General features: G+C 30.1%; 1 protein-coding gene across 3 annotated transcripts in view; it reads left to right on the plus strand.

Annotated features, from left to right (window-relative positions):
* Nucleotides 1-26610, plus strand: part of LOC114131515 (discoidin domain-containing receptor 2-like) — a 158075-nt gene that overhangs the window by 37094 nt on the left and 94371 nt on the right. For all 3 annotated transcript variants that reach the window (XM_027996750.2, XM_027996749.2, XM_027996751.2), the window contains one exon: nucleotides 2228-2397. In XM_027996750.2, the coding sequence (XP_027852551.2) occupies nucleotides 2307-2397 (91 nt within the window). In that variant the 5' untranslated portion in view covers nucleotides 2228-2306. The remainder of the gene's footprint in view (nucleotides 1-2227; nucleotides 2398-26610) is intronic.

Raw genomic sequence — 26610 nt, forward strand, 5'->3', positions numbered from 1 at the left:
GCTTTTATTTTCTTCACATTGAATCGATCTTATTGCTAAAAGGTTAAAATATAATAATATAGAATAAGGTCTAAATAAAATGATAATTTATTAAAAAAATAAACAGCACAGTTGTTAGTTATAGCATACATTGTTGTTGAAATCGTAATAATAAGACCATTATAAATACAACTCACGTAAAAGTATAGATATCGATAATCACAGTTTCCTGTGAAAATAACTTTGTTGTATTCATAACAAATCCATTACACTCGTCAGATTTCCATTAGATATAATCTGTAGCACATTGATTTATTTCTCTTCAATTTCCGACTTATGATTGAATAGGCTTTTTAATATTTTATATTGACTCAAGATAAACTTCTTAAGTTTATACGATTATAGATAGATAATATTGAATAATGTAAGTATTCTTGTGAATTGAACACTATTAAGCTGATCCATCATAATAACTGATTATATACTTATATCGCTTATCACACTATACATACAATAATACTGAGAATGTGTAAGGAAAATTTAAATTAGAATGTAAAATATTTAAACATTATTTAAATTGTTATGTCAAAAGTATACTGATTATATTTGATTGAATATGATGTATCTCAAAAATCATTATATGATTCTTACAAATATATTTTATAGATTTTTTCTCAGATCAAAAATTAATACAAAAATTAATACACTTTAAAATCTAATAGTAAAAGAAATATGATTACTAATATCTTTGCAAATTTCACAAAATCATACATAAATAATAATAATAACAAAAAGATAAGACAAATTAATGTATTTCGTCTAAAACAAAGTTACGATTTCAAATATAAGCTCAAACATCTTATCATTAAATACTTGACATGATAAAATGTAATCTGTTAATATAAGTATAACACCTATATGTATTGATTTTTGAAATTCTATTATGAGCAAAACCCTACTATCACCTACTAGGTATTACCACTTTTACAATCTAAACAATTGTTATCTCACGTTAATCTTTGGTCGTTTCCAATTTTCTCCGACAAACAGTCCCAAGAGAAATTACTGACGATCTGACCAACTTGAATGGCACTCTGGCATCTTCGATTCGTAGACCATTCTGTGGTATTATACTTGTTTTAAACTGACTTCTTCGTATGAAATCAATAGAAAACAAACACCTTTATACTTTCATTGAGCTTTAAAAAAACACTTGAAAATAAGTAATTGAATATTCACGTTTTTAGTTATTCAAAATAAACCTTCTAATTATTCATATTTATTGATAAGTAGTGAAGTATTTTAAGTATTTTTTTAATTTCAAATTTAAATTTCTCCAATAATTAAAAATTTAAAAAAGGTATACTTTTAATTTATTTAGTCATTTAAACAAAAATATATAGTTTATACAATTCGCATAATTAATAAGTATTTTAAAAATTGAATTTCGTTGATTCCATATTTTATGTATTTAAGAAAACCTCATGAGTAGTAAATTATCGAGTAACTAATTGATTAGTCATTAAATCTATAAATTAAATAATCCTGAATATATACATATATTATATTTTATTGATGAATGAATAAATAGTTGTGGAAATAAGTCTATCTCTGAATGTAATTAACCGAACGTATAACGGATTTAATAGAGTCTGAGATGATTAGAGGTAACCAATGAACGTAAAATTTATATGTATATTTTATAAACTGATATTTACTTGTTAGTTAACTGTAACTTAAAAGGTTTCAAGTTAAGAAAATGTTTAATTCTATTCTATGAATTTATGAATTTAAGCACTTATCTTATTAAGAACATATGATTATTAAAACATTTTTAAATGATAAATTATTATGTTGACTACTCTATATAATATTATTGTATTATAATATTATATGAGGTCAATATATATAATATATATTATGTGCCATCGTTGATTTACATTTTCTGGACATACATACGCGTGATATAAATATCCATCGCCCGCGTCGGCGTTTCTTCCACTTCGAAACGCAATACAATATGTTATTATTATTATTAATATTATTAATATTGTATACCCAAATGTCAGGAAAACCGGTGACGGTGCTGGTCTGACGGTTATATATTAAACATTATATGATATAGTTCAATAATGTCAGCAGTAGTCTGTCGTTTATATATATATATATATATATATAAGAGTGTGTGTGTGTGTTTGTGTAAAATAATGTATATTATTATACGAACGTTGTGTTTTTGGTTTTGCAGTATACACACGCTGGGACGGTAGGACAACGAAAACAGGAGGAAATAAAGGATATAATATACGAATCGCCACCGCATAGCCATGCGGCACAGAGGGGCTCGTGATTTTTCCTTCGTCTTGGCCGTATTCGCCGCTTGTTTTATCGGCCAACTGACGCTCGGCATCCACATAAGTAAGTCGTATATAACAATATATTATATCGGTACACCTCACCGTCATAGCCGCAGTACGGTATATATAACGTCGTGAGAGAGAAACGATCCGAGTCCATCTGGCGAGAGATCGTCATCGTTCCCCGTTCGCTTTATTTGCCACGACCGTCGCCGCTGCCGTCGTCGTCGTCGTCGTCGCCGGCTGTTGGCCACCCCTTAGCTCACTCGCTCTCTCTTTTTCTATCCATCTCGCTCACCTCTCCGTATAGGTTAATAACGAAACAATAAAAACTTTTCCCGTGCAAGTGTGCGGTATCGGTGGGTTGGTGAGCGTATGGAGAGAGGGTGGATTTTTCACGTCCAAACGCGCCCGCGGACGATCGTTGTCCGCACACTTTACCCCTGGCCTACAGCTCCGGAAATCCGATTTTGAGGTTGGTCGGTAGGTGGGGAAATTTTAGCGAACTCTCCGTCTCCCCTTCCTGGAATAATAAAGCCGTTTTGCTCCCGTAACCATTAAATTCAAAGTGCACCGTTGCAGCCACTTTGGCGCAAAATATCGTATAACGTCCTGTATACGTTTTTTCAACCGTTATGTTTTTTGGTAGTCACTCGGCGTGTATACATTTTATGTTATATTATACGTACACCGACTTTTTTAGAATTACAACGTGATCTTGGACGGTATGACGTGTTTCGTTTTGTCTTTAAACCGAACAGTATTTATACGATAGGTTCGTTGGAGTATTGTGGTTTAATACGAACAAATCAAATCACATGCAACACAGTAAAAAACGATTTAATAACTCACCGTAATAAAATAACTTTAACTTTATAATATGGTATTTAAAAAATTTAAGATGAATTATTGTAGCCCTTAACTACAGCGTATGTGTAGTTAAGATGGTCCGTGTATTATAAATTAAATTATTATTTTTAAAATTTAAAAATCATAACACAATAATTAATTTGCTTTTTTAGTTTAAAAACTAAAACTCTAATATTGTGATGTCCTAGTAAAATATGTAGTAAAATATATGAAATATAATTTCATAATAACAATATTTTTTCAATACTGCTTTTATGAATATATATGCATATTGTTCAATGTAAATGTATGCTATTTACAATAAATTATAAAAGAACTAATACAATACAAGTTTCATTACTTTAAAAATAATTCATCTGTTATATAATTATACAGTGTTAAAAACTAGTTATTTCATATTGCATACGTTTCTCCCCAAATCGTATTTTTTTAAAATCAAAGTATAACGAAAAATACATTGTTCAGGGTTTTAAGCGATTGTCATTAAAACAAAATCATAATATATTATTGAATTATTCACGTTTGTCACAAATTTAAGTGAATGAAACAGATGATGAAAATTGAAGGCGTATTGGTATTATACTTATGTTGCCGATGTAACGGTTGTGCTTGATTAGATATTTTTTACTTAAACAATAACAATGTTGATCTGATGTGATTCGGAATTCGTAATAACGATCGGTATAACGATAAAAAAATAAGAAGATTGTTTAAGCAGTGGTATTTTCAATAATTCGGTTTGTTAATTATTTAAAACACCCCACGACAATGCAAAATACTATATAGGATAATTGTCTGGGAGGACAAACATTTCGAATAATAATAAGCTTATAACTCTTTGTCAGGATTAAAATTAGGGTTCTTCGAAGGATCGTGTTCCGAACGGACACACATGTATATTATAGTCACACATAATGGATTTCCACAAACACGAGTTTGTTTCTGATTATACGTGCGTGCGTGCACGAACGTATATGTACGTATGTGCAGCAGGAACAGTGTGTTGTGTTTCGCTGCGTTTTATATTATCACCGGGCGGTCTTTGAATAATTTAACTGACTTTGTTATAAAGGCCACGAAATATACAAGTGTCCGTTAATCTGATCACATAAGAGGATTTCGGATTATACGAAACGCACGCGGGCGTGTGTGTATATTATATTGTTTTTAAGTCTGGGAAAGAGTAAGAGCGGGAGGACATGTGTAAATGGACACAAAGGAGGTGGTGGGGCTTTATTTACAAAGTATGTTTAAAAAAACCAAGGGCCCTTTACTTTTATTATGCGTATGGGACATAATGAAATATATGATGGAAAAAATGTATACATTATGCACTCGCTTTATTTGGCTCGCGAGTATTTTTTCACGCATTTTCCTTCCTTCGGGGCACAGCAGTAGTAGATGGGTGGAAAAAAAGGCTGAGAGAAAATCCCTTCAGTAGCAGCTGGACGTTCAAAAGCGACTCGGAATGTGAGGGATGAAAAACACTGCTGTAGAAGCAGTGGTGTTGTTGGTGATGGTTAGGGTGGCGGCGGTAGAAGCATAACGCAATAGCAGTATTAGTATTGGTTAGGGTATTCAGTGCAGTTTTGTAAATGGTTTTTCACAAATTTAACGTTAAAAACGGTTTATGGTGTACGCTGCTCGTTACCGTATTTTTTCTACTATTATTATTATTTCAATTATTATTATTATCTTAAATAAAAAATACATATTGGGTTTATTGGTGAACTCAATAATTCACCACGTGGGTAATTGAATTAACCACTCGACTCTAAAGGGCCCTGTGACACATGACCCGAAAAAATATCTGTGAGTGGATGGACGAGAAGAGAATGGACGCCAAAGTGCTTTATCTTAATAGTTTTCTGTCACCCTCGAACATTGTGTCAACTTACTGATAGTAGCTCCGCACAACCATCATGCTAACGCTTTCTCTGGCATCATAAAAACGCTCAAAAGTAAATTTCCCCACTAAAGATTTTCAAAATAAAAAACTCAACTAAAACTTTTAGTTTTTAATTTTTCCAATTTATTGAACCGCAAAATTTGAGTGGGAAGCCGAGTGCAGATGTCGTAGCATTTACTAATTAAGAATGGGGTAGTTCACTAGTATAAAAAAATGACATAAAACTTATTATCTTATAGTTCTAAGGATTTTTCATACCCGGTTATAATTTTTAAAAAAAATTATACGTCAAAGCGTCTTTAATTATTATCATAATTGTATTTTTCCTTCTGATAAAATTATTTTTTTTTCCATATTAACAATTATTTATCTGATTCTGAGCAGAGTAATTTGATTTTACAATAATATAGGGTTTTTTTTTTATTTCATTTTTGTTTTTCATCATATATTGCTGCAATACAATTTTTTGATATTTTACTTTGAAGGTAGTTTCTAATAAAAAATTGAATCTAGTTGATAGTTTGTGGGAGAGGTTTCAAGTATAAAAAATATCTGGTATTTTTAACCAGTACTCGGAATTCGCTTCCAAAAAATCATACTGAAACTAAATATATACAAAAACAATTATTTTATTTAAACATTTGATATTTAAATTTGGACGAAATATATATTTGAACGATGAATAATGATGTTGATTTTTTTTTTATGTATATAATTCAAAAACATTAATTGTAGAGACTTAAAACTTGTGCGCATAGTATGAATTTTACTATATAAAATGATATTTTCAAAATATATAGATTAATTTATAGATAATAGTTATTTATAGTAAAGCAGTATTAATTCAAAAGTTTATGACAATAATATAATAATATGGCTTATATATGTATATTTTAATAACAGTTAAATATTAAAATTTTAATAAATGGAATGGTTAGCCACTCAATATTTGAAAAAAAAAACAAACAATTAAAAATAAAGCTAACCATTTTACGTAATATTAATTGTAAAATTTATTATTACTTTTATAATAACAATATCAAAACATACGTATTATGAAATATACTTGTAATATAGGCTTATATCAACGCATCGATCGTCCCCGTTTAGAATTCTTTTTCCCATACATTGATGTGTCATTGAATTCAAATTATTTAACACGTTCATTACAGTGAGTAACTCGACACCTACTGTACAGCAATGCTGTACTCACTTGCCAAACCTTTTTAAACTTTAAAATAGCTTTTTTAAGATTCTGAAAAAAAAAAAAATATTTATATGTATTGATTTTACAATTATGAATGTTTTTTTTTATCCTTTATTGGATTTGGAGCAGTAATACTTAAATTGTCAACATTGTAAGTAGTTTCTTTTAGCTAATTAGATCTAGTTGATAATTTTGAAAGTAAAAAGTAAAGAATTTTTTGTAGTTATTTATCTCAATAACCATAAAAAACTAAAAATAAATTACATACAAATGGAAATACTGTGCTACATAAGTTTTTGATTAATCTGATTTTATTATTTATTTATTGATTTTTTTTTTTTTTTTTAATAAAAAAAAAAACCGTTATCACTGGAAATGTTTAACAAATTTTAAATTTTTCTTGTCGTGATATAAATTTAAAAATAATTTGGTTATTATAAACCATTTATAGAAATTCTCATGAAATATTTATAAAATTTTAGACTTTTTTAGTTTTTAATAGCAGACTTTATTTGAGTAAGGCACAATTATTTTATTTTGTATTTTGTTTGGGGGTTGTGTAAACCAAAAAATTCTGGGAACCGTGGCAGTAGATACTGATTTACGCCGCAACAAATCAGGTGTTTTAGACGTATAGCTCATTGAGTTTCTTTTACCAAAAATCGATTTCAAATAATGGATCGATGTTTCAGTGAGTGAAATATTATACGTCATAACATTGTTTCAAATCAGAATATAGAACTGCCTACAAACCGTGATCTAAACGTGTAGACCTGCATAGTACATACATATCATATGTGATATAAATATATTTCATCGTTTGTGTTTATGCATTTAACCATTGTGTATAACAATAATACATTCAATTATTACCTATTAAAAATTATAATTTTTCCGAATAAATTATTGATTGTTTTAGTGATTTGAGTTTTTTCAATGTATTTTTTCAAATCGGTCTTAACTTGACCTTATTTTTTATTTTAAACTAAGTTTATCCGAAAAAATTGTTTGAAATATTACTATGTTCTTTATTATTCTTGGAAAAAAAAAGAATAATCACTTTGCATTAAAAAGATATGCTATCGAAAAACAAGATGAAAAAAAAATGCAGTATTATAATATATATATGTATGTGCGTATATGTGTGTGTGAGTGTATCTATACATCATGATTTTCTTTAGTAAGAGTATTTATTCCAAAAAAAAAAAAACAAATCACTTCAGTGTACGCACGTAACCATCTCTGTTGATGCATCGTAAATTATTATATGAAATTATTTTTACTGAGATAAATAATATCCATAATATTATACTCTCGCAGAAGCTGTTTATCAACCATCTCAGTATAATATTTTTGTTTTATTATATTATTTACTTCGAACGAGTTTTCCAGAAACAATGTTAAACGAATTGAAAATTGGGTTTTTGAATTTAAATTTTTCCTAATGTGTTAAATTATACTTGAATGTATTCCATATTTTCCATATGTACATATAAAGAAATATAACAGTAGTTTATTATGCAAACTCCTTAGTTTTTGGATTTAAACTTGAATTCTCGTAAATAAAATACCATTATTTTGTATGTATTTTGTGTTAAGAAGATAAACTTCAAGTGTCTCAGAAAAATATCTGAGAAGAATTGTTTGATCACCATGACTTTTCGTGAAGGAGTCCCACATACTCCCTTGTCATTTTCGATTTATTGTTTATACACACTACGAATGATCCACCTTCACGAAATATTGACCTATGTAGACTGTTAATAATTTTTTTGTTGTTAAACTCTTTGTTTGTATATCCAATTGACAACCGGCTGTTTACTATTCTACATCCTCGATCCATCCAGTAAAATGCAATGCGATTGATGGACGTGTTACGTTCTTGTATTAATTCAATTTTTGAATGTATGAACAGTATGACTTACGAATTTTGTTTTGAAAATATACGTATGAACGCTTTAAATTCCGTAGATACTACAGGAGAAATTGTTTGAAAACTATGACTGTGTGGCAGCTATATGGTAGTTATTGTAGTAGTAACGAATTTACATAAGTAATTCGATGATTTCGGTTAATTAATCATTAGATTTAACTAAACAGAAACATAACTATTTCGGAATGCTCAAGTAGTTCTATAAGCGCTTGTGATGGCGTATTATGATTTTAATTTTGATATCATTGTGTAAGTTTACCACGACTAAAGTCACAAATACATTTGGCAGAAAGTTTATAGCTAACTATTATTATATAACATCATACTATTGAATTCCTATATTAGGTATTTACTCGATTATTTCGCTGGGTTATGGTTATAATAATATGTAAACTACCATTTCGCAGCATTACTACAAGCATTAGATTCTGATTCAAAAATAATAAATTTATTTATTAAAAGGTATTAAAGATATCTAAGAAATCATTATTTTTCAAATGTTTATCTTGTATATGGTTTTTTAAAATAAAATTCACAATCATCATGTGTGAGATTCGTTAGACGTAATTAACTTTAAATTAAAGATAAATAGATGGGCAGTAGGTATATAGTTAAAATATTAACACAGAAGTTCTTGGAGATTTATATCTCGTCCTAGCAGAACCTAGAGTTATATTCATTATTTTATAAATGAAAATTTAACACACCCCAGAGTGATTTTAGAAACTTTGATGACTTACTGATGGAAACCTTTGGGACGTTTTGTTGTTGTACAAAAGTTTCTAATTAAAATTACAACATAAATTATCATAGCCGAGTAGGTAAAAGTATACACAGTACGTTATAGTGACGTTTATTATGATAGAAATACACGTGTGGCCAATTTTTCGTACTGTGGCTGCAGTAGGTGTATGACATGAAACAAAATGTTAATAATTATTAATTATTATTATGACATTAAAACATTGTGGAATTTTAAAATAAGTAGGTTTAACACTATATACGAGTTAATTTAGCTTTTAGCTGAATTCCGTACAGTGTAAATGAAGTGCCACCGTGTATATTGTCTTCTTGTGTTAGGTTAAGTATCGATTGTTGACTGTAACGTCCAACAGGCACGCTACCCGTAATCACTTGTTCGCGCCGACATGGGAGCAGGGGGATTATTTATTGTGCTCTATACACCACGTTGAAGAGAGAAACAATTTTTTTTCGCTCTTTTTTTCAATTATTGCTTCAACGAAATGTACGCCTCTCTTGTCGCGATGCCTTTTTTTCTTTTTTTCTATTGCTTTCTTTTATCACCTCAGACACGAATACACACCCTTCACCGTTTTCAGTGTCAAACGACTGAGAGATAAATAATCTACCCTGTTTTAAAATGCTCATTCGGATTTATCTAAATTGAGATTGTTTTGTGAACTTGTGCCCACCCTAGAAGGGTCAGAGTTAACGACATAAAGTATTAGATTAATAGTAATAACAATATTAAAATGATGGTCTTTTGATGATATTTGTAAAACACAATAAATCTAAGTAGCAAAATCTTTTGTTACATCTTACAAATTATTATTAAACAATTATTGTAAATTATCCCGAAAAATCTGCATACAGATTTAAATATTTTTTTTTAAAGAAATAAGATATTTAATTTAATGGGAGGTTTTATAAGGATACATTTATTTTCAGTATTCCATATAATTAAACTTAATTTATGTTTGAAATAGTAAATTCTACTACGCAATTTATTAATGTATTCAAAAGCCAATGTCAAATATAATCGAAAACATGAATTATTTGTCTATATATATTTATATATTTATATATCAGCTAAAACTCTGATCACAAGTATGGTAAATATTTAAATCCATAAGATTATTTGTCCAATACTCAAGGGACGCTTACCCCTAAAATTTGTATTTTAAATTATGTTTGACTCAAAATAAACACGTAATTTTCTGAAGAATGTTTTATTACTTTTTCAGTGCTAATAAATTTGATATTTTACTTCAAATGTTAGTTTTATACTTTTTATCATCCTCCATTAGTGATGTTATTCTCAGAATATATAGGTGCCGTTTCAATATACCTACAGTTAATTATACGGCATAGTGACTTGAAATCCCGTTAGACGTAACGATGATATAATATAACATACAAAATGTGTTCCGTCTTCGGTCAATATTTATTTAATATAATGTCAATACACGTGAATCTTATACTTCGCGACGATGCGAAAGATGGTCGAAATCGATTAATAATATTATTAGTTTTAAAGGGGTGCAGTTCAACAGGAAAGACTTTGTTCGAGGATTTCGATAATAATAATAATATTATATAACAATAATATTATTATCGCGGTTATAATATTATAACTGTAATAGTTGCGGATGTATTTGTAGGTATATTGTTACGTGAGTTCGACAATACACCGACCGTATACGCTCGGTCGATCGGAATTCAAGAACGTTTCCGATTTTTCACATTGCGACCGGAAACAAAGGAGATACCAGAGTTACCAAAAAGCTGCGTGCTTGGGGGAGGGAAAGGACCTATTAATGACCATATACCGGATTCCTGGAGAGACCCGTACGGTCCGCGACCGCAGCGCCAGACATCGAAAAGACCGCCGTAGAATGGTTCGCATAGTTTTAACGGAATTCCGTGGTTGTGGCGGACCGGTGGGTGTGTGTGTGTGGGTGTGTGTGTGTATGTGTGTGTGCGTATTTACATGTGAACAATATTATCCTATGTATACAGTTTATATTATATTGTATAGTTCCACTGCAACAGAGTGTGTATACGATTGAGTGGAGTGCCCGCGTGTTCGTGTACGGAACCTTTGAGGCGGAGAATAGATGCATATAGTCGCACGGTGATAAAGACCAAACGAAAACGCTGGCAACGAAAACCCGGGGAACGTCGTCGTCAGCCTTTGACAATGAAATCCGTCCGTAAGAAGGAGAGCTCGTGGTCCGGGCACATTCTATCGAAGTTGTTTTAGCCGTCGTCGTTCGCGATCCTGCGAACCGAAAACACGGTTAAACCACACTCGGTACCTATGCGCACTCGTATACCTATTATATACATACTTTGTTTTTGAGCCAACCGACGACCGCGAGGTTAACGCAAACAAATTAATTGAACTGTCTCCATTTACAGTCCGTACTTGTAGGGTCTCAAACTTTAGAAAACATCGACGTTAAGTTCTCCTTTATAGCTGTATTTTCCGCGCTAGAAAGGTCGCGCGTCTATCTATATGTATAAACGTAAAGATCCCTTTAAAGCGCACGCGGAAAAGTTATAATAAATATCATAGACACTTTGACTTTTGTACAAAAATAAAAATTAGATAAAATGCATTAAAAACCTCAAATCTCTATGAAAGCAGTATAAAATTCATTATAAATCTCGAAAACACATTAAACGTATAAAATATGTATTATTATATGTTAAATAATTCAAAATAATAATACTAATTAAGTACGACTTGGGCATGGAACGAGTATAATTTTTATATTTATAAAGACGAATATTAAAAAGGTAACTCATAAAAAATGTTACTTTATAGAACTTATTAAGAATACAGAAATAAGATTAGAAAACTAAAACATTACATAAAAGGCTAAAACAATACTTAAAAAATATAAATTGTTGAATATTCATAATAAAAGATAAACAACTGAATTTATTAGTCATAATATAATTTTTTGTTAACGATTTGCAGTGGTAAGCTAAACATAATACATTTTTTACAATACTCAAAATGTCAATTTAGAAAACCATGATTTCGTGATAGAATGAAATATTTTAGTTAAAATTTGCTGACCTAACAAATACATAAATAGATTATTCAGTTACGTTAGTTATTTATACCAAGACTTTTTTTTTAATCTCTTGGTTGAAACAACCTTACGACTAACGAAATCATTTATACCAATACTGAATGACGGGAAATCTGATTACTCCCAAATCTGCTGAGTTGTAATAAAGTATATATATATATATATATTATCAATTAAGGTAATATATTTATTATTTAACTAGAGCTGTTACTTTGTTTTTATCAAAACAACATATTGCGTTGTCTCCATCTTATAAGCATAGGATATAGCAATATGTTTAGCGATTCAAACTATCAGAGGAAGCTTTAATAATAGAGTAAATTGAATAATAACTATATAAAAAAAAGCTAAAAAGATTATCTGCGTTTTTTGTGTTTTTTTACGAATTGTATTTCTTTTAACTAATATATTGAATTCATAATTTAATTAAAAATTTAAATATTGCAAAAATTCATAAGAAAGTACAGACAATTTTTTTGTCTTTATGTTTATAATTATTATAGTTTATTACACAAAATTAGATCTGCCGAACACAAATATTGTATGGCGATGGTAGAAAACAACACATGCAAGTATAAAGTACCTCATCAAGAACATTTAATAGGCTTTACTAAAATATTTTCTTAATAATATATAATTTAATAATTCTTTCCATAAGTATCTCACAAACAACTAAAATATAATATCTAAATTCTAACAATAATATTACCAGTATAAGTCTTATTATTTATATCAATAGTTACAAACTTTTATAGTTTACCTAATATAATTATTAACACGTATATTAATCTATATACTTAAGCTACCTAATCGATTATTTAGTTTAATTAAATTTGTTGATAAAACAATGTTATATTATGCAAAAGATTTATTTTTGTAAAACAATATCGAAGAATTCAAGTTTCAATTCTCGGGATTCAGGAATGTTTTGAAAGTTTAAAAGCGTCCGAGTTTTTGTATTTTCAATATAGGAAGCTACAAAAAATGTATTTTCATTTTTAAATTTTAAAATAAAAACTAAAACTATGTTTACCTTTTTTTAATGATTTTAACTTTCGTATATGTCAGTTTTTTGGTGAGTGTGAATAAAACACAGTGTTTACGACATAAATATTATTCTGTATTTTTTATTTTCAATTGCATTTTTTTTTTTAGTTCATGAAATGCTCATTTGCTTAAGTATTTGTATATTATTTTTTTTTTTTTTACCAAATATTTCAATAGCATTAAAAATAGTTAAATATAAAATCATAATTGTATATTGTTTCTAAATAATTTGATATGTATTATAAATACTATTCACAAACTAGGAATACAATTTAAAACCAACATTTATACGTCATATTATACAAGCATTGGATATTATCATAGCACATATATTTTTAAGTAACTTACAAATTAAAGAAACAAATTAAATGGAATATTTCCTTACTTTTACTAGGATAATTTCAATACACGTAATTTCCAATATAATGCTCGCTGTTGGAATTTCGGGAATAAAATATAAATAAATGTATACTTTTTGAGTAAAACTACAAATAAATAAATCCGCATGTTACGTACATGATAATCATAGTAAATTTAAAAAAAATAGTTACCTATATATTGTTTTATAATATTATTATAAAAAATTTTTTTTATATATTTTATAATACACTTTGCATCAATGCCAACTGATGAAATTAGTCCATGACCTTTTATTTATTAACAAAATTTTAAAAATAAAATAATATATAGTAATTAATACAATTCTATCTACGTTTTCATTGTTATATTTTTCTTAAATCTAATACGTTATATTTTTAGTTCCAACCAAACCAGTCTACTTAGATTTGATAGTAATATTAAAGTTTACTCTCATCGTCAACTCAATGATTTGAGTATGATTCAAAATAGTAATAAAACAGCATTTAACTAAAATATTTATTCTTTATAAAAATTAATTATAAATGAAATGTTAATATTATGTACATTGTTCTTTTTTTAAATTGCATTTTACTTTTATTAAATATTTACTTTTACAGCTTAAACCTATTAAATGAGTTGTTTTACTATTTATTCAAATTAATTACTGTAATGGAAATTACCATAAAAACTATTTTATAACAATTATTTAATATATTTAAATTTTTAATTGAATACCTATAGTAAATATTTCATATTCTAACATATGCTATATTATATCAATGTATAAAGTACAACAATACTCTATAAAATATAATTGCTGTATTTCACAAATAGCATATATATCTTATTATAATTTTAACTTTGTAATTGTTTTATTATTTGACGATATTAAATTCTATATAAAACAATGCATGTCGTGCATTGATATAACAGCGTTAAACGTAATGGGAAATATTAATACCGGATTAATTTATATTTTATACCAAAATAATCAAGCAAAACATCAAATAAGTTAATATACACGTTATGAATACAGAAGTGAAACCTTCTTTTAAACTTTCTAATTGGATCTTAGTATTACATATTAATATATTATTATAAAATACACACTAAGTGTATTGTAAAGATTTAGTTATTTTTTTTTTTTAATACTGATACTTATAAATATTTTTATTTAAAATTTGTAAATAAATTGGCTAAATTAAAAAAAAGGTTATCCAGTTGTAGAATTTCATGATATAGAGCTTAAAATATCTATTTAAGATCATTTCTTACTCTACTGTGCCTATACTATTAACATTAAATGTAAGAATATTAAAAATTGAAATTACATTAATCGCTTATTATTTAGTTATTCGCTGGTAGTTTTATACTTAGTATGTTATTCATAAAACTATTTCTATCTTCTGTAATGTGTTTGTGTACCTAACTGAAGTTTACATTTTACGTATGTGGTTCTGAATGATTCAATAATGTAATCGTGTTTACAAAGACATAGATCATTCTTAGTGTATTCGTTTTTGTATTTGTGTATTCTCTGTAAAAAAAAGTAAATACAAATAAAATTGATAGTAGATATACCATATACATTTTAAATGTATCAGACATCTCAATTGGATTTTGTGGATCCTAAGTCAAACATAGAAATTCGATTCTTTAAACCGTTTACAACTAGGTCAACATCCTATTACTCATACTAACTATAAGATTTTTACACGATTCAAATTTTTTTGTAAACGATGTGTTATGTTTTAATTAAAATCATCAAACTACGTAGATTAGGTGTATATGTAACTGTTAAAACTTAAAGTTATGCGAATAATAATTCATGAAATGTTTATTTACACCAAAGTATAATTTAGTAATGAATGTTAACACATATATTAAATTTAAATAGTTTTAAGGGATTCCTATTAGATATAGGTAATTCTCATATTATGTACTCTCTAGTTCACAATTTAATGAGCTTATTTAACCTACTTAAGTTAACTTGAATATTTTTAAATTTAAATTTTCAGCATGTATTATGATGTTTTGTTTAATAATTCTCTTGAACTCTATAGATATCTCTAGAGTAACTTGGGGATATCTTATTATGTATGTTAGTAGTTAGTACATATTTTATGAAGATTGTAGATAATACAAATTTAAATTACGTTAAATAACCAACTCTTTTCAAAAAAATGTTCACAAACATAATTACTTGTCATTTCCTTAGGTATAATTTATTTTATATCGGTTTAACCGGGAAAAACCTTATCTAACCATTTTCAAACAAATTTTATGTAGTGTGAACAAATTCAAATTAATTACATAGGTACTAAATATTTGCAAAAACTATAAGTCGATTTCAAAGGTTTTACGTTTGGAAATATAAATACATTTTACATAATATTATTGTAAAAGAAAAATTAAAGAAATAGTTTTAAATATTACCTTTGTTAAAATTAGTTTTAAAATAAAATTATAAATTTCATTTCATTTTGTTGAAGTATAATCTCTTCAATATCTTTGATCGTTATTAAATTCTCGTAAAATATGTATGTTATTAAAACAAAATAACACCATCTGTTAAAAATACATAAAATATATACAAGTTAAAATGTAACTTCTTATAAATGAAAACTTTGTTTTATAAAACAGTGTTTATGATTTTTCTAAAATCATTCTTTAGTGAACTCGGTCAAATTTCTCGTTCAGGTTCAACGAATTTCTCGGTTGTATACTTGTATAACGTCGAGCCCAGCAGGTTAAAAGTGACTAATTGCAACTGTTCCGGGTTACGGGTTGGCTTCGTAATTAAAGGTCGTTTTCACAGAAACAAAATCCCTTCACCTTTTTTTTCCTTTTTTTCGTCCCTCACACCATGCACCCATGGCCCACACACATAACTCGGTTCATCGTCACGGTCCAAAGACTTGTGGTGAGCCCGTTAGTTCAGCCAAGTAATTGCTTAGGGGACCATTAGCAGTTGAATTATCTGACCTAAATCCAATATCTGATTCTCGCAATCTTGTCGCTCAACGATCATTTGCAAAAAAAAAAATAATTTTCTGGATATTCGCGTTTATCGGAGATACCATTATTACTCCTCAATTGCTATACTTTAATGATGTCCAAACATATTATTGGCACTTTGTGATACGCGGTATTATAGTAAGCCATTTAGGTGTCTATCAATAAGATGTAGTTAATGCTCGTAACTCTAAAAGTAATGCCGAACAATACGTATCCGGGATATACAAATTACGAATTATCGTCCGTACAAACATCGACGATTAATTGTTTGGCTTTAATAATAACTTCATTATTTATCATTATTCATTATTATACACATTTAATATAACTCACTGTAGTACTATAATGTCATAGTATTTAGGTAGGTAAAGATGAAAATTATAATATTTTGTATGGAAATAGGTATTCAACAAACAATTGGTGTTGAAGATAAGTTTATATGATAAACCAATTTAACTGTATATGGTTTTCACTAAATCAAAAGTGTTTTTTTTTTTAATCTGTTACATCACTCATCACCTATATATCTCCTTCTATCGCGTGTTAATCGTATTTTATATATACGTAAAAAATATATATATAAATCAGAGAGCGTATACTCTCTCGAAAATATCAACTATTCACCCTTGTCCACTTCGCGAAAGTAGAAAAACGTGTCGAATTTCGATTCCATGTGTACGTTGAAACTTAGTACTCTCTCCCTCCGAATTGGTTTACATCGTCGAGTTCTTTACGGTACAAAATAGAATAGATACAGGATAAACGACCCAAATAGAAAAATCAGACCGAAATACTTCTATAAACTTTTACCCGTTAGATACCATCCCCTTGAGAGTTTAAATATCTGGAAAGTCGAAGCAAATATATATATATATTTATTATTTTAACGGCGAAACGCTATTGAATTTATAGTACATTGAGAATAAAAAAAATATATAAATAATATATCAATATATTTCTGTGAATAAATATTATCATATTATAATGTTCGACTGAATGAAAAATGGAATTTATAGAGTACCTACCTAAGAATAAAATAGGAAACAAAAATAATCATAATTTATTAAGTAGTATTGTATTTTGATATTGTAATATGGCTTATGTAATTTATATTTATAAAGCCATATTTATTAATTTATAAAAAAGATGATATAATTTTAGATTATTGAATTATTTCCACGTATACATTGCATTTTCACTGTTTACTAAATGAATGGTTTATCTTAAAAGAAAATATTGAAAATTTAAAGTATCTAAAAAAACATAGGCATACACTATATACATAATATATCGTATATCAGATATGTACTTAAGATAAAATATAATAATAATCATTAATATTATTATTCAAGAATCAAAATTTATAGTTGTAGTAGTTATATTATAGTTTCGAACTCGAGCACTTGTTTAAGTGTTTTGATATGACCTCCATTCTATTATTAACGGTTTTCTGCGTTAATAATATTATTATGTTCCTAGTGTGCAACGGTAGAATAGCTATAATAGCGATGGCCGGGGGAAGAGTAAAAACAATATCGTACACGTCATATTATTACTATTATTGTTATAATATGTGGTTGGACACTCGAAATCGGTGAGCGTGACTAATCATCTAGTTATCGGTAGAAGAGGTTTGAACCACTCAACAACCATATCACCCCATCCAGGTGCAGATCTCTGCGCCTATATGTGTTCGGTGTCAAGGTTGATGAGTTTTGAATTAGTTTGCACACGTCGCGATGACGGCCTTTGATGCGGGTTTTCCTCTTCCGGGAAAGGTAGACATTTCTGACGCGTCGAGCCGTGTGTGTTATCATAATATGGACTCCACATGACCGGACGACCGGATGTTTGTCCACAAATGCAGTATTGTAATAGGACGCTTGGTTTCAAGCGATTCGTCCTCGGCAGCGGTGTTAATGAAAAATACATATTAATCCTTCAAGACAAGATAAAGGCTTTACCCACTTTACCCACACAATTTCCCAACAAAGCTTAAATATTTTATATTAATCAAAAATATAAAACCCTTTTGAATAATTAATACCTACTTATAAGTCATTTCTATAACTCAAATAAATATAATATTAACAATACAATAATTATTTATGATGAGCTTAATAAAATATTACGTAGGTTAATGCAATTTAAAAATATTTTTGACTTCATATAATATTATAATATCGCACGTCAAAATATAATGACGTGCAACAAATCGAAAACAGTGAAGGAAACTAATTTAAATTAAAAAATCCATACGTCGTTCCGACGCGTAGATAATCTTGAACAAATCGAAAAACAGAAACAACAAAAGCAGTAGTCGTTTTACATATAATTCCAAAAACGAACGGAGACCTGCAGCAGCGTAATACAGTCCCCGTTCGCGCGTTCATATACCTACACTCGTCCTCCTCCACCGCCAACGTTAATCCCTGTCGGCGGCAAAACAAGCTCTCGGACACGACCACTGTATTTGCCAGTCGTTGTCGCCAGTTGTGGTGAGAAGGGGAATTATTATATTATTGCGTGTACGTTTGCGTGCGTGTGCGTGCATGTGGTGTGTATATGGGTGCTGCGAGTATTATATTAATCCGATAAAGGCTTCTCACATGCACGGTCGCCTTTGCCGTGCCCGCCGGACACGGTATACCAATTAAATCTGTCCGTCCGAGCCCGGTAATAATCAACTTAACCGACCGGCCACTTCACTCTTCGGGCGGTATGTTGTTATTACGCCGCACACTCTCGTACGATGTTCGTGTAGTCCATTAGTTTGCACACGGACACATGCCACACAAAGCTCGAAAGGAGCGAAAGAGAGTGGGAACGAATACAACTATACAGCCATTGCCACCTCCTCCCGTAGGCAATAATACGTTTATTTATATAGTGCCGCCGACAGACCTTGAGGCGACAGCGCCGAATCCTCTCCACGACCTTTACGGCGTGTATTTCCCATATACCGCACCCGTCGGAGACGACTCATCGAGGCCGTCGGCGCTTTTTGTTTGGACGTCGTCGCGACCTCTCCGCCGATACATGAGGTACACCCAGCCGTGGTTATTTGCGGTTATGTGCGGTATACCGAGCGGGTGAGTTCGAGGGGAATGGGGGGAGTAAAATATTGGCTTTCGTCCCGTCTGTTTTGTTTTCGAATTAGATTTGGCTTTATTTTTGAAACGCAACCACATCGTTGAATCTGAGAATATCGACTAATAGAAATCATAATATTATTCAATATACGGTAGAGTTGGTCGACGATATACCTGTATAATTGGTCGTGCTGACGTAGTGCTTTATCTGATGAAGTATATTATTATAATGTATATAGTCGCAACGCCATTACGTACAATTATTTGCACTATATAATAGTTGTGCGTTTACGTGATTTTACAGTAAACTATAGTATTTTAGTACTCCGATTTGTGTAATGGGAATGCAGTGTTCACCTCCATAATAATTAATACACAATCAGTTATTGAATGTGATTAGGCTTAAAACGAAAATAATATTACATTTCTATTATAAACATAATATATGAAGTATGCTTAACTACCTATATATAAAGTCAAAACGATTCACATAAACAAAAAATATTGTAAAATCATTTGAAATGTTGAAGTGTGCTAATTTGTATTAAGTTATACTGAAATTTTTGTAGTATTTAAATATTCGTAACAGGTACTTAAAATTCAATAAGTTAGAAGCTAGGTTTATAAATGACACTTATTATTTTTTTAAATTAATAAACTTTTTTGTATAAAATAAACTAAACAAACCTTATATTATCTTAAGACATCTGATAACTGATAAAATAATCAGTAACTAACATTAAAATGTAATATAGCACAAACTGATTCGACTTGTATTTTTCAAATAATTAAAACTTTTGTTTGTTCAACGGTAAAACGACAATTACAAAAAATCTTTATTAATTTATTGTTTAAAAATGTTATAATTTTAAGGTTTTAAACTTCTGCTTCAGATAATAACAATTAATATTCATATGGGATAATAACTTTTTGTCAAATCCTATTAAAGTATAGCAATCGGGTTCAAATTGATAAATTACTTTAATATAATCAATATACCTATAGTTAAATAATATTCAAAGAGTTTTATGAACGTTTTAAAACAAATATTTAACTATGTTCAATTATGATTCAGTTTTAATAGTTTATTTTAATGTATAACGTATAACATTGAATAGTGGAATATTATAATACTATTAATGTAAAACTATTTTTACTTTCAAATATTCAGCGAAAATACCACCACAGAATAATCTTTAATATTGAATTATTCGTTACGATGTTATATTTTAGTTTATTATACCTAATTTTGACTGAGAGTTCTCTGAACCGAACCATTACGTAGACTAGGTATTACATTTATCGTTCAAATTTTACGATAGGTACTGAAAGTATAGTATTTAAATTCTAAACGGAATCGATGAAATCTGACTTTAGTGTCAACCGAATAAAAGACAATAATTATAAAAATACTTTGGAATTTGATTTTCACACGTGGACAAGTGGTGTCAAACGTGGTGTGGGAGTAAAACTATAAAGAACAATGTAATGAAATCGGGCGTGGAAGAAACTGCAACGTTTTTTTTTCTTTCTATTTGTTTTGTTCTCGTTCCCTCTTTATGTTTCTTAAGACAGTCGATCCGAGTAGCTGAGTGGGGCGCGCACGTATAAGGTATAAATATCTATATAAATATATATATATATTATACTCAACAAATTATATGCTGTCCGATCGATTTTTCACTGGTAGCACCACGAAAACTCTATAAACACCCGTCCTGCCACACAGGTGATATTTTTAGTTTAAGTTTTTCCAGGAGCGTTTTCCACCCGGCACGTTATAATAATATATACGTGTCCGTTATTGTGTATGTGCGTCCGAGATTCGACCCGATTTTGATGGGCGCCGTTGCAAATGTATAGGTGTGTATATAGGTACATGGGGATATTTGTATTCAACTCTCGCGTCGGCCCATTTACTGCCGCTCTAGAACGCGGATGAACATCGGTGTCATGGTGTGGGTAGTGGCAGTGGTGAGTAAGAGGTGTAGAAAAAAAGGTCACATTCCTTTAAAAATAACGTTGATGAGTGGGAAGGGGAGGGGACCGAACCTCTTCTATCGTCCTGCGTCTGCCCTTCCATCCTTATACACCTACCACCCATCAGCCGCACCAAGAATCCTTACCGTTCCCCCCCTACACCGGAAACACAACGCGTGAGTGTTTTTATCAACGTTCGAGCGCCGCCGCCACTACCTCTACCGCGGGCGCGTGTATGAGACGAGACTCGTGTTTTATACTTAGAGCTCCCTCACGAAACTGCATCGCTCGCACCGCCGCCGCGTGATGGATAGCGACGCGGCGGCACTTCCGCCGCCGCCGCCGTCTCGTCGACCTGCCACCTGATCGTTTCAGTCTTATCGGAAATATTTCACGAGACCGTTTTCTCCCCCTGACTTCGCCACCACAATCACCTCCGTTCAACCAACCACCACACATATACTAACTGCCGCGTCGATCTACCATACGCTCACCCCTACCACCCACCACCCGCTCAACATCGAGCGCGCCATTGCCGATTATTATGAGAGCCGCCTGCAGCCGTGGTGTATAGTGTGATTGATGCGAAAGCAGTGGAAGTGCACCGCTACCGCCGCTAAGTCCCGAACTGTATAATAGGTACTGCGATGCGATGGTAAACTCGCGACTTGCGAATGCGATTATCGCGGTCGGCTACTTTTTTTCTTTTTTTTTTTTTTTTATCATTCTAACGTGTAAACGATATGGTGGTTTAATACTGTTGTACGCGTCAAAGCGGTGGTAAATTAAGATGATAAAATGCTTTTTAACATGCCGAGAATAACAAGCCTTTGTCGATGCTTGAACGTCATTTTAAACATCAAATTGTGATGCATTATTTCTTAAATATTCGAAAAATTATTTTGATAAATCATCCGAACTATAGAACAACAAATAGCCTATTTGGAATAGGTATTTTCAAATATTTCCACGTATGTTATATCGTCCAAAACTACAACCAGTAATAACTGTATTATAATAATATCTTATAGATAGATACTCGTACATATCAGTTATTATATACGATAATATAACTTGAATTAATTCTTATAAAGACGCTTCTCAAACACTAATATATAATATTTAAAAACTAACTATACGCAATACGCGTGTTTGGTATTATACAAAACAAAATATGTATTTAAATTTTCAATGTTATCTTTAAGTATACATAAAAAACGTAATTTTCAATTGTTACGAGGTTTTTGATTTAATTTGACATTTTTGTATAATCAAATTATTTTTAAAGAGGGATAATATGAAATAAATCTAATGGGTACTTAGTACATAATAATATATTTAGAACACTTGGAGTATCGCCAATTTATATAACGTATCGGAGGTATTAGACCATAGAGAAAATAAAGATTAAATTAATTTTACGAGTACCTATTCTGTTATTTGTTTACCCAACCTACCTAACCCTTTAAAATTAGTATTTTAATATTACCATACGTTTATACTTTTCATCTTGTCTACGGTACTGTAAAGAGCTCGCGATTCTGAGTGATCGTATGATATATTCTATTATATAAGAAGACACTCGAAGTCTTGCCAAGGATTGTACCATAAATAATATGAAATAAAACAAGTAGTGTAAATCGTCTTCGACTAATCTACATATATAATAGTAATCCTCGGATATAATGGCACTTGCAAGAATTATGACTATTGCGCTGGTCAGCAACAACAACTTTCGAAGGATGCAAAAGCGAGACTGTGGTTGATTTATGGCCCCCAGGTATAGGGGAAAAGGACCGTTGTAGCCACTTATAAGGAAGCTTTCAGTACAGCGAATATAATATGCTGTGCTGAGGGTTACTTCAGGTTAGGTGATATGTACCAGAGTCATTGAGTTTCACGGCACCTTAACGCTTTACACTTTTGTATACTTTACAAAGCTAACTTGTGTTAACCAAAGAAACAACTATTTTTAATAAATTAAAATTAACTTAAACAATCTTTTTAAATCTATGACTTAAAAATAGAAATTAGGTACCTATGCTACAATATTAATAAATACACTTAAACCCAAATATTCGGATGTAATATTTTACTTTTCAAATTTTAAACTATTGATTGTTAATATATAATAAAATATATAAGCAATATTAATTTATGCAAGTTTCATCTTGTTATTTCTGATATGTAAATTAAACACAAAAATTTCATGTTGCACATTTGAATTATATGTTAATTATTTTTTTTTACAAATATCGTTTAGAAATAATTTTATTTTAATTTAAACATTTCGTAAAATAATGAAATCAAAAACTATACATATATAAAAACTTTTGTTTTTCGTTAATTATATACAACATAATGTACATTTAATTAGTATTCATATAGAGCATATTGTATACTAAAATATTTTTTTTTATCAATTATCATTACGGAAAAATGAGTTATACGTTGAGCTATAATGTAAAATATTTTTAAATTATATCAAAAATTGATTTATTTGAAGTTCAATTAGTTTGTTTATATATATGAGTATGTGTGTAATACTTATAGCACATTTATACAAATTCAGATAATAATTCAATGTGTGAAAAATACTACCAATAAAATGTTCGTCTTTAATTAGTTCAAATTGTTTTGTTCGTAATTAAACATATTGACATAATTTATAATAAATAAAACTTTATAACTGGAAATATTCAAAAGAGTAAATCATATCTTATAAATTATAAGATTAAATTTAGCTTTTAAAAATTATCACTGTTTTATGATTTATATTATTTTTACTATATTTGACGTATCGAAATATTTTTATTGGTATGTATTCATTCTCTGATCTGTATGAGTTATAATGTTTTTTAAACTATCTAGTTGACGTCAGAATTTTGTATAATTTCATTTTAAAACTATTTCCCCCTATACTACTATAATCGTGTACTTATCTATGTAGGTTAATAGTAATGGTAATAACGTAATATTTATAATTTGTTACTATATAGGTACTTAACTTTTTTGTAATCATAATATTCTTCATTTAATACGCATTGTTGGAATCTTAATCGGATATATGCTTACTCAATCTTTAATTATACTTCCTGTTTATGAAAACACTCGTTTTCGTGATATTTATACACGAATTTGTACTTCATAATGTGTTCAGATTATGAACACACTGTGAATTGTTTATGTATCATAACTTTGACTTCTAAATACGTAATAAAAAAAAACTGACTATAATTTAACAAAATTCTAGAAACCACATGATATCCTTCTATCTACTGTTGTGTATCGATTGGTAGTGTTCGTGGTTTGTTTGTGTCGTTTAGGGAAAGACGGTTTTTGTTTAATGTACGTAAAACGTACCAACGGGCCAAGATATCTTTTGAAACATTTTCTATTTTACCCACTATTCCTTTATATATACAACCGACCGTATTTTTTTCTTTCAACTCCGGTTGACGATATCCTTGGAAGGCGGCGGCGCAGCCAGCCTTTTTGTGAACAGTTGCTCGTTACTAATCAAGAATATACGTCAAAGCGTTTTACTTTAGAGCTCCAGGGTTTTAATCACGGTACCGGCACAGCATTCTTAAAAGGACCTGAAAATGATTAGAAGTGAGTCTCGCTGTTTGTGTGTATGTGTGTATAATATGATGTACGCGCATCGCGGAAAATCTGTTTTCACAGTATATTGCTAGAAAGCTTTTTGGTCCGAAAACCATCTGGATTTAGATCGAAAGTGCGCCTAGTTGTGGTGGGGAAGAGTTGTCTTTTGAGCTGTATCTGCTGGTCCAGTGAATGTGGTATGATGGAAGAAACGCCTTGGTAATCTATCATTTGGTCGACGGACCGACAAATGGACCCGATAAAAGCAAAAAGTCGGGCGATACCGAAAAAAAAAATAAAAATAATAGAGGTTTTTTTTCTCCTCGTCTTTTTATACGAGACGTGCACCTTTACATTCCCGACACTCTTCCGGGTAAACGATTATATGTGACCTTTTTGGTGCGTAACGAACCTTTGCAAAGGGTCCGTCGTCGTTGGCTACCCTATACAAAATAAACGCATTAGTCATCATAGCTGTACATAATAATAATAATAATAATAATACGATGACGCGATATACCCTTATAATTCTTGTCATCGGACACATTTTTTTTCGCTTCTTTCTTATATATTAAATAACATTTGCCACCGTTGCCTGTTGCTAAAAGCATCGGTTTCCCTTTCACAAGTTCACTGCTACCCGGTTAGTTCGTAATAATATTAACCCCAACAAATATTCAACAGACCCTGAATACAAAAAAAAAAAAACAGAATAAATGGAGTGTATGTATATATAGATATATATATATAATATATACATATATAATATAGTGACTATCTATCGCGACTTATCGGTCTGACCAATACGTTTTTTGTAAATCGGATTCCGTCACGTACACGACGACTGGCGTGTTATTATTTATTTCGACCAATCAGTTTTATTTTTTTTTCATCTTTGTGTCATTAATATTCCTTTACGTTCGAATTGCACGGTTTACAAATGATTTTTCATTCTTGAGTAGTGCGCGCCGCCGCGAGAGAAAAAAAATATGACAACCGCCCTTATAATACTGTTGCTGCTTCTGTACCAGCTAACTAATGGACGCCGATTTGTCAGCACGGAGTTTTGACTCTTCTGACGAGATGACTCTTTAACAAAGGACCTTTTGAATTATTACTCGCCCTAACTCCCTCAGAATTCCAATGTTCACTACTGCAGCGATCAACTATGAAAACTCATTGAATTTTCAACACGTTTTCAGTTTTCTCTAGTGAAATATTGAATGATTTTGGTCACACTACGTTGAACGGCTGTGCCAATAAACTTCAATTACAAAAGTCTACGCGAAAGTTTACACAATTTTCGAGGCGATTGGGATTTCACATGGGAAATCTCAAAACTCTGTATGTAATCAAATTTAAGACAAAAGTAAACTTAATGTAATTCTCACCTATATTATTACTCGA

This window comes from Aphis gossypii, chromosome 1 (genome assembly GCF_020184175.1).
Source record: "Aphis gossypii isolate Hap1 chromosome 1, ASM2018417v2, whole genome shotgun sequence".
In the NCBI taxonomy this organism is placed as follows: domain Eukaryota; kingdom Metazoa; phylum Arthropoda; class Insecta; order Hemiptera; family Aphididae; genus Aphis; species Aphis gossypii.